The sequence below is a fragment of the Cotesia glomerata genome, linkage group LG7 (assembly GCF_020080835.1).
Source record: "Cotesia glomerata isolate CgM1 linkage group LG7, MPM_Cglom_v2.3, whole genome shotgun sequence".
NCBI classification, from domain to species: Eukaryota; Metazoa; Arthropoda; class Insecta; order Hymenoptera; family Braconidae; genus Cotesia; species Cotesia glomerata.
In genome coordinates this window covers 26,392,471-26,402,829 of record NC_058164.1, presented here as the reverse complement: position 1 = coordinate 26,402,829, position 10,359 = coordinate 26,392,471, and the positions used below count along the sequence as shown (strand labels likewise).

Sequence of the window (10,359 nt, the reverse complement as noted above, 5' to 3'; positions counted from 1 at the left end):
ATAGCACTCTGAATTACCGGTATACACTTGACAACACAAAAAGAGTGTCCCTAACCTTCAAATTTATTTATGTTTACTGTCTAACTAAAATTACTAAGATCTAGCATTTAAAAAACCGCGGTTACTTATGCTTTGGGTAACTAAGCAAGCGGTGTTGCCCAGTCAAATACAAGACTTTAAACAACGCAAGTTCCGAGTGATTTTTCATAAAAAATCTAAAATATCTCCGTAATACGTTTGGAAAGCTACTTTTTTATTGTTTTAATCGAAAGCTTATTATTTTTTCAATCAAATTCAATGAAAATAAAATTTTTTTTAAATCGTTAATTGCATCAAATTCTTAACCAAACACCGGCTGGTGGAATCTCCATTCATGTAAAAATTACAATTTTCAAACCTAATTATTTGATTAAATCCCGGAAACCTGTTTTTTAATTTTTTTAATTATTAGGCTACGTAGATTGAATTTACAAATTTTCAGGAAGTTTTAAAAATTTGACTACTTCTCGTGGATCTCCTTAATACTGCTTAAATCTATAAAACTGCAAAATGTAATCGTTTAAATCCGTACCAGTTAATTATAATCAACGAAAAATTCTTAAAACTGAAGAGAGAGCAATCAGCTGTTAGATCTGAAGCCGCCATTGAAGATATCAACCCGCGGGATTTTCAAAAATCTTGAATATTGACGGGAATTTTTAAATGTAAAAATTACAATTTTCAAACCTAATTATTTGATTAAATCCCGGAAACCTGTTTTTTAATTTTTTTAATTATTAGGCTACGTAGATTGAATTTACAAATTTTCAGGAAGTTTTAAAAATTTGACTACTTCTCGTGGATCTCCTTAATACTGCTTAAATCTATAAAACTGCAAAATGTAATCGTTTAAATCCGTACCAGTTAATTATAATCAACGAAAAATTCTTAAAACTGAAGAGAGAGCAATCAGCTGTTAGATCTGAAGCCGCCATTGAAGATATCAACCCGCGGGATTTTCAAAAATCTTGAATATTGACGGGAATTTTTAAATGTAAAAATTACAATTTTCAAACCTAATTATTTAATTAAATCCCGGAAATCTGGTTTTTAATTTTTTTTATTAATTATTAGGCTACGTAGATTGAATTTACAAATTTTCAGGAAGTCTTAAAAATTTGACTCCTTCGCGTGGATCTCCTTAAAATTAGCTCGGAAAATAAAAAGAAAATATAAAAAGAATTACAAGTTAAATAATATGACACACTTATGATAACTCCGCCATCTTGTCTTATGAATATATAAGCCAGGCATATGAGCACAAAAGTAAGGTTATGTTATTTTTATTATATAGAATTTTTTATTAGTAATCGTTATTGAAAAGAAAGTAACATTTATGTGAAGGTAAACGACGATCGAAATGCGGAAAAACGCTTCTGGAAATTAGAATTGCAAATTTCATTTTCTTAATGGGGCGGCAGCGCCTGTGGAACCTTGAAATGCCTTACATTTTCTTGAGCCTTCAACCTGGGAGCCAGCCCGGTTAACCATTCCATGCAGGTCAGATCGTTTAGCAATGATAAAAAATATCGTAAATTTTAAAATACGGAGAAGAGAAGTGAAGGAAGACGAGGGAAGAAATAAAAAAAAGTTATAAAGTATTGTATACTTAATTATTAATGAGGTGATTCCATCTATTTGTTTTCACAAGTTTAACTTGGTATTAATAAATTATATTATTCGATAGGAAACTGAAACCGAGGAGATGACTAAGTCTCAGAGTGGACTTCTGGACAGTTGGACAGTTCTAGACAAACTTGTGGCAAGTCTGGAATAGATACCGGAGTCTACTGATAACTTCAGTTGGTAATTCTCCGATGTCTTATGTCCCGGAATCAACTTTGTGACGGGTGTCTTTATCTAATTATACTTTTCTTTATACAATCTAATCACAACTCGATTACCATGTTATTGATTTATCTCTTTGTTTAAAAATATATAAAAGAAGATAAAAGGAGCCACTCTGAACAATATCACATTTAAAATTCACAATTTTTCAACTACTCTAGTAGCAATTTGGTAAAAGCCTTGTGCCAACATGGATCAAGATACTTTAGAAAGATTTTAGATCAAGAATTGGTCCAGATTCTTGACCAAGATTATTGGTCAAGACTTGAGCCAGACTGTAGTCAGAATTTGAAATCTGGGGCCATCTATTGCTAAAATTTGGGACTATTCTATAGAGTATCTCATTCTATTAAAAAATATTCAACTATTTCTTGCGATAATTCAACTTTTTACATGTCGTAGCAAGCTAATATAAATTAATTTTTTAAACTTGTTGACTAGACTATTCGCTCTGTGCGCGACTTCAGCGCCATGGTACGTTTGAACTACAGGGGGCTATTGTAATATATTATTATGTATTGAATGGCTGTTAGTAATAATAATATTAAATGATAAATAAAATGAATGCTTTATTAATTAAAGGGAGTATTTATAATAAATATTTGTTACCGTAAAGTGTTCTTGTGCACTAAAAAATAAAATGAAAGTATAGTTAATACCGAAAAAGTAGCATAGAGCCCTTGGCGCGTAACCGAGAGATCTGGGTTCGATTCCCAGTCTGGGCTGTCTGATTATTTTTTTCAATTACGGAAAAATTCCCACCGAGTAGGTCCCCCCCTTTCCCCTATCCGTTCTTTCCCAACTCCCTTAAAATTTACTTTAATATGGCTTAGCACACATTAAAAAATAAAATTATAATAAAACTTGAATAAACATTTAATTATTTTTTTTTATAAGTAAATTTTGATTAAACGAAATTATCAAAATCTTTCATTGTTTCAAAATTTTACAAATTAAAAGTGCTGATTGTTTTTGAGTACAAAAAAATAGATTATGTTTGTTAACAAAAATTTACATATTAAAATTCAATAATAAAGCTGGGAAAACTTGTTTATTGATTAAATTTATCATTTTTATTTTTATTTTTTCCTTTGATTTATTTTCCAACTTGCTGTTGGAAATTTATAAAAATGACAAGTACATTTTCTACTTGTATTAAGTATTAAGTAAGGGGAATTCCTTAAGGAGAGAAATATTTCTCAAATTTTTGATTGTTTTATTAGCGAAATCTAAATATTGTTAAAATATTTATCTAGATCTGTTTATACTCTTTTATTTTTGTATTTTTGCCATTCAAATTAAATAAATAAAAATAAAATTTTTTTTTGGTTAAAAGTTCAGCCGAGAAGAAGAAAGAGAAAGAAGAAAAAAAAAATAAGCACTTACTTGGAGTAAAGATCGATCAAGTGAATAATAAATTTTATTTAAAAAGAAGATACTCTTGAATAATTCACCTCGGGGTCTTAATAATTAACAACAGATACTTTTTAGCATAGAGAAAAATGTTTGCATCAAACTGCCAAGTTTTAAAACTTTTAAGCAAACTAGATATTTTAAAAATTCATCCTATCAAAAAGTTTGTGACAACTTACACTAAAAGTATTGATGAGATAATAAAATTTAAGGTAAATTTAATAACATGATTTTTGCTTTTCTTTCACGTTTGCTGTAATAAACTTTTAGAGTTAACTTCTGCCAGGGGGAATTTATTATCAAATGTTTCTGTATTGGGAAAATGAGCAGTAATTGACCGATAGTAAAAGTTAATTTTAAATATTATGTTGGATAAAGGTCCAGGTTAGTTTTAGGTTTTATAAGCCGGCGTCAGGTACACGTGAATCGTTCCTTGAATTCTAAACCAGTGAACTGGTACAGAGCACTAACTTTTCGAGAATATCAGCATCCAGAGTGCTCCGGAATTGCCTCTCTAGGAAAAAGTTAAATAAAGTACCGCAAGAATCAAGAAGCAAGCTCAATAAGATTAATTGTTTTTTTTTTAAGATTTTTTTAATTAATTCTCTGTTTAAAAATATTGATTGAAAGTTTGAGGCTTTATGAGGCGTGCAAATTTGGGGTAATATAATTAAAAATGGCTGACTTACCGATCGGCAATTGTCAGGATTAAGCGTATCAATGTTAATTACCCGTCTGTGATGTCTCTTGTAATTATCGGGTCAGTTATAATTAAAACCTTCCAGTTAAAATAATTAACACGACTAGACGCCTGGAAAATTAAAGTTAGATTATTTAATAGCGTATTCTTGCTCGGGGTTTTTTTTTATAATACTTGTAAATAATATAAACATAAATTTGTACTTACATTAAAGCGTCTTTACGTTTCACAGCCGAGTTAAGACTCATATATAATTTCCGGGGTGAAATAAACGCTATCTCCGGGCAGGAAGTCTAACAGACAACGTAAAAAATTATTTTTTGAAGGTTTTAATATTTAAATGTCTAATATGGACACTTATTTAAATATGAAACAAAAAAATGTCGGGTTTAAATTACTTGTTTATATTTTATAAAACAAATAATTGTTTAGAAGTTTTTTAATTTATTTTTATAGACAATTTTTTTAATTAATTTTTATAAAAAATTCTTAATTAAATTTTTTTAAATGTTTTATTAATTAATTTATGTAAAAAATTCTTTTTAAGTAATTTATGTAAAAAATTCTTTTTAATTAATTTTTATAAGAAATTCTTTTTAATTAATTTTTATAAAAAATTCTTCTGAATTAATTTTTATAAAAAATTCTTCTGAATTAATTTTTGTTAAAAATTTTTTTCAATTAATTTTTTTAAAAGATTATATTAATTAATATTTGGAAAACAATTTTTTATTAAGTTTTTTGATAAATTTTTGTAAAAATAATGTTTTAATAAATTTTTGTAAAAAGTTCGTCTTAATTAATTTTCTATAAAATTCTTTTTAATTAATTTGTTTAAAAGATTTTTTTAATTAATTTTTGTAAAAAATTCTTTTTAATTAATATCTTAAAAAAATCATTTTTAATAAATTTTTTTAATTAATTTTTGTAAAAAAAATGTTTTAATAAATTATTTTAATTAATTTTTCTAAAAGATTAAATTAATTAATGTTTGGAAAAAAATTTTTTATTAAGTTTTTTGATAAATTTTTATAAAAATGTTTCAATTAATTTTTTAAATAAATTTTTGTAAAAAATCCTCCTTAATTTATTTTTTTTTAAATTCTTTTTAATTAATTTTTTAAAAAGATTTCTTTCATTAATTTTTATAAAAAAATTTTTTTTTTTAATTTTATTAATTAATTTATATAAAAAATTCTTTTTAATGAATTTTTTTAAACGATTTTTTAAATTAATTTTTGTAAAAAATTCTTCTTAATTAATTTCTTAAAAAAATCATTTTTAATAAATTTTTTTAATTAATTTTTGTAAAAAAAATGTTTTAATAAATTTTTTTAATTAATTTTTATAAAAAATTCTTCTTAAAAATTTCTTAAAGAGATTTTTTATAAGTAAATGTTTTAAAAGATTTTTTTAATTAATTTTTTTATAAGATTATATTAATTAATGTTTGGAAATAAATTTTTGTAAGAAAAAAAATATTTTAATAAATTTTTTAAATATACTTTTGTAAAAAATTTTTCTTAATTAATTTTTTAAAAAAATTATATTAATTAATGTTTGAAAAAAAATTTTTATCAAGTTTTTTTATAAATTTTTGTAAAAAAAAAATGTTTTAATAAATTATTTAAATAAATTTTTGTAAAAAAAAAGGGTTATAATAAATTATTTAAATAAATTTTTGTAAAAAAAATGTTTTAATAAATTATTTAAATAAATTTTTGTAAAAAATTCATCGCTGATTATTTTTAACAATTGTAATTTTAAAAAAAATTTTATTCCAACCTCAAAATTGTCCCAAGAAAGATAAATAATGCAAAAAAATATTGACTTACGTATTTTAACCGGAATCAGCGGTTTTTAATAAACTGTCGCTACTGTCGCGAATGTGGAACTAAAAAATATGTCAAATATATAGCCCGGTGTATTGCATGTCACTGTCATCTCTATGAAGTACAACGCTAAAAAGATCTGAGGGAAAAAGCGAGACCCAAGACACTTATTAAGAAATGTCCCAAGCTAATTCATTCCAAAGCAACGATTGTAAGTTTAAAACTATAAAAATTCCTCATTCCTTACCTTAATTATCAAAATGCAATATTGTCAATAAAAATAAACTAAAAAATATTTGGTGATTACTGACGTTGTCAATCATAGCGGCACTGACAATGGCGGTTGCGTTTTATTTACATTTAAAATTTTTAAATGGCTGGACATTTTTTCTTTATTGTTGGTTGGCACTTTTTCAGGGGAGACCGAGTTTGATGAGCTGAGGAACATTCCTGATGAAGTTTTGAGGTGACTTTTTTTATTTATTATTATTGTTGGTAGTGATTTAATTACAATGAGATTATTTCAATGTAATTAAATTGATAGCGTGTACGAGGTGTATGTGAAAGGCGACAGTCCGCAAGATGAAAGGAGTAATATCTCGAGTATGTCTGGCGTGTCGAGTGGAAGTGATCAATCGTTAGTTCAGGTAAATTCTCCGTTTAATTTTAATTCATTTTTTTTTTTTTAATTAATTACTTATTAATATTTATAAACATAACGGATAATTTTTTTTAGTTATTTAATTATTTAAAAAAATATTTGGAAAAAAAATTCAAGCTTTAAAAATTAGAAAAAAAATTATAAGAATTTTTTATTAAAATTTTTAATAATTTTAGTGTAAAAACTTTTTTAAAATTTATTTAAAAGTTCATTAAATTTAGCTTACTTGGTAATTTTTTTAACAAAAAAATTATTAAAAAATTTCATTTTTAATAATTTAAAATTTTTTTTGTCATAATTTATTAGTTAAAAAAATTTTTAATTAATTTTTATTTGAAGGTTATGTTTTTGACAGGTCAATAATTTTTAGGTTATAATTGAACTTTGTTCACTTTTTAAAATTTTCAAAAGTACGGAAATTAATTTAGCAGACATTTATTAATTTAAAAAATTTTTTTAACAAAGAAATTATAGCAAAAAATATTAGAAGAAAAAATTGACATGTAGAAATTTTGAAAAATTAAAAATGCTATTTTTTGGAAAAAATGTTTATTAAAAAAGATTAAAAAATTGTCAAGTGACTGCTAACTTTAATGTGATTTCAAAAGTTTAATAAAAATCAGCTGATTATTTTAAAATTTATTTTATAATTTTTTTTTGAAATTTGGCACAAAAAATTTTTAAAAGCATTTTTTTTTATAGTTTCTAAATATTAATTATTTTTCTAATTCTTTCTGACTTTTTAAAAGTTTCAAAAGTTTAATAAAAATCAGCTGATTATTTTAAAATAATAAATAAAATTTATTTAATAATTTAAGTGTAAGAATTTTTTTAATCAAAAATTTTATTCAAGAGGTCATTAAATTTAGCTGTCATTTGATAATTTTTTAATTTCTTTAAAAAAATTTTGAATTTTTTTTAAATTTCTGTCTATTTTTTTCAATAATTAATTTGTTAAAAAAATTATAATTTTAAAACACTCCAAAATTAATTTTCATTTAAAGGTTATGTTTTTGAAAGGTTAATAATTTTAAGGTTATAATTGAACATTGTTGACTTTTTAAGTTTCAAAAGTTTATTAAAAATTAGCTGATTATTTTAAAATTTATTTTATAATTATTTTAAAAAATTATGGCAAAAAAAAATTATTTTTTTAAAAAAGCATCTTTTTTTTTTTATAATTTCTAAATATTAATTAATTCTCTAATATTTTTTGACTTTTTAAAAATTTCAAAAATTTAATAAAAATTAGCTGGCTATTTTAAAATAATAAATAAAATTTATTTTATAATTTTTTTAGCAAATTATGGCAAAAAAAAATTATTTAAAAAAAACAACATTTTTTTGTATAATTTCTAAATATTAATTAATTTTCTAATTTTTTTTTTTACTTTTTAAAAGTTTCAAAAGTTTAATAAAAATCAGCTGATTATTTGATAATTTTTTTAACAAATGGCAAAAAAATTATTTTTTAAAAATAGCACTTTTTTTTTATAATTTCTAAATATTAATTTTTTTTTTGCCATAACGTTAAAAAAATAATTAAACAAATTTAAATACAAAAAAAAGGAGTAATTTAAATAAAAGTTAATGAAATAAAATAATTTAAAGGAATTAGACACCGGCGATAAAAATGTTATAAAAATATTCGGGAAGAAACTAGATCCGCAGCCGTCTAAGAACAAGGTAATTATTAATTTAAAAAGTTATTGACAAGTTTAAAGTTATAAAGTAGAAGCAAAACTTTCAAAAATCCCCTTGTATTAAATCTAAACTTTTAAATAAAGCTTTGAGGAGTTAAAAAGCCAAATATTTATTATTTAGATCCAATCTGAAGAAAATATAGTAGAGTCTGTTGCTGTACCGCAAATTTCGGCAAACGACTCTTCGACATCGCGTCTGATTGATAAGGATGATCCACGATCGCGGCTTCATTTTGTAAAGTATCTGAAACGGGAGGGCAAGACTCTTAAAATATGGGAGTGCGGTATCTGTAAGTAATTTATGTTTTCCCATTTCCTCGATTTGGCTCCTTCGCCTCCAGCTCTTTTATTTCTTTCCTCTCATCCTCAACCTTTTTTTCAGGCACCAAAGAATTTCGGCACCAGTACACACTGATGAGACACTTGCCGACTCATACTGACGAGCGTAACTTCAAGTGCGAGGCTTGTGGAAAAGCTTTTCGTCAACTTTCCACTCTCAGCCAACACAAGGCTATTCACAGCGACGCTAGACCTTATGTATGTGATTTTTGTAAGAAAACTTTCAACAGGTTTGTTTTTTATTTAATTATTATTTTTTATTTTATAAGTATTTATCTTTTTTTTATTGATATAATATTTCAAGATTTTTTAATAATGATAAAAATAAAATGCTCTACCTCTGAATACATAACTAAGAAATGACCTTGTATCTTGTGAACTATTGACATATTTAAAGATATAAGCTCATCATGATGTTATACTCATCAAGACCTTTCATTTGAGTACCCACATCAATTTTTCATATATTTTATATATATTATATATATGTATTTATGAAAAATATATCAAAAATGCATGCAGGTACTCAAATGAAAGGTATTGATGAGTGTAACATCAGGATGAGCTTATATCATTAAAAATGTCAATAATTAAAAAAATAGAGCAGTTTAACAAATATCTTGTGAACTATTGATATTTTTAAAGATATAAGCTCATTCTGATGTTACTCTTATCAAGACCTTTCATTTGAGTACCCAAATTAATTTTTCATATATTTCTTATATATATATATATATATATATATATATATATATATATATATATATATATATATATATATATATATATATATATATACACAGTCGACGCTCTCTGTATTGGACCTCTCTGTATTTGACCGCTCTCTGTATTTGACCATATTCTTCCTCTGTATTTGATGATTTTACACAGCTCTTATGGACAAGGACGAGTCAAATACAAAGAGCGTTGACTGTATATATATATATATATATATATATATATATATATATATATATATATATGAAAAATATATCAAAAATGCATGTGGGTACTCAAATGAAAGGTCTTGATAAGTGTAACATCAGGATGAGCTTATATCATTAAAAATGTCCTTGTATCTTGTAAACTATTGACATTTTTAAAGATATAAGCTCACCCTGACATTATACTCATCGAGATCTTTCATTTGAGTACCCACATCAATTTTTCATATATTTTATATATATTCATATATATATGATATATATGTATACATGAAAAATATATAAAAAATGCATGTGGGTATTCAAATGAAAGCTCTTGATGAGTGTAACATCGTGATGAGCTTATATCTTTAAAATGTATATTATATATATCTATATATGAAAAATTGATGTGGGTACTCAAATGAAAGCTCTTGATGAGTGTAACATCAAGATGAGCTTATATCTTTAAAAATGTCAATATTTAAGATAGTACAGTGCAATTTAACAAAATTCATTAAAATTTTATTTTTTTAAATTATTTATATTAATATTTTTTTTACAATAAAAAAAAGAATATTAAAAAGTAATAAAATAAATTTTTTCCTTAATAATATAAAAAAAAGAAATTTTAAAAAAGATAATATTCTTGAATCAAGTTAACCTTCGGTAGAATGTAGGAATAACTTTTTAAGGATTGACGAATAAAAGTAAAACCATTTCAGGGTTTCCACGTTGATATCCCACAGAAAAACTCATTCTGAGAATAAACCGCACAAGTGTAATGTTTGCGGCAAGGGATTTCATCAAAAAGGTATTTATTTAAAAGTCTTCATCCCAAGTGTTTTTTTAAAAATTCCTCTACTCATTGCATTTTATTTACTATTGTATTATTTTTTTT

General features: G+C 24.2%; 1 protein-coding gene and 2 long non-coding RNA genes across 4 annotated transcripts in view; 2 read left to right on the top strand and 1 right to left on the bottom strand.

Moving 5' to 3' along the window:
- The first annotated feature begins 795 nt into the window (after positions 1 to 795).
- LOC123268881 lies at positions 796 to 1,996 on the top strand. The gene is made up of 4 exons (XR_006510326.1): positions 796 to 1,033; positions 1,144 to 1,305; positions 1,384 to 1,663; positions 1,727 to 1,996. It is a non-coding gene; the product is annotated as an uncharacterized LOC123268881 (long non-coding RNA).
- Positions 1,997 to 3,995: 1,999 nt separating this feature from the next.
- On the bottom strand, positions 3,996 to 6,291 carry LOC123268464. Its single transcript, XR_006510241.1, has 3 exons — positions 5,836 to 6,291; positions 4,208 to 4,293; positions 3,996 to 4,111 (listed from the first exon to the last, which is right to left on the bottom strand). It is a non-coding gene; the product is annotated as an uncharacterized LOC123268464 (long non-coding RNA).
- LOC123268462 (carbonic anhydrase-related protein 10) overlaps positions 5,932 to 10,359 on the top strand; it is a 102,783-nt gene continuing 98,355 nt past the window's right edge. For both annotated transcript variants that reach the window (XM_044733530.1, XM_044733529.1), the window contains exons 1-7: positions 5,932 to 6,043; positions 6,250 to 6,298; positions 6,377 to 6,479; positions 8,105 to 8,179; positions 8,318 to 8,486; positions 8,579 to 8,765; positions 10,184 to 10,272. In XM_044733530.1, the coding sequence (XP_044589465.1) occupies positions 6,010 to 6,043; positions 6,250 to 6,298; positions 6,377 to 6,479; positions 8,105 to 8,179; positions 8,318 to 8,486; positions 8,579 to 8,765; positions 10,184 to 10,272 (706 nt within the window). In that variant the 5' untranslated portion in view covers positions 5,932 to 6,009. The remainder of the gene's footprint in view (positions 6,044 to 6,249; positions 6,299 to 6,376; positions 6,480 to 8,104; positions 8,180 to 8,317; positions 8,487 to 8,578; positions 8,766 to 10,183; positions 10,273 to 10,359) is intronic.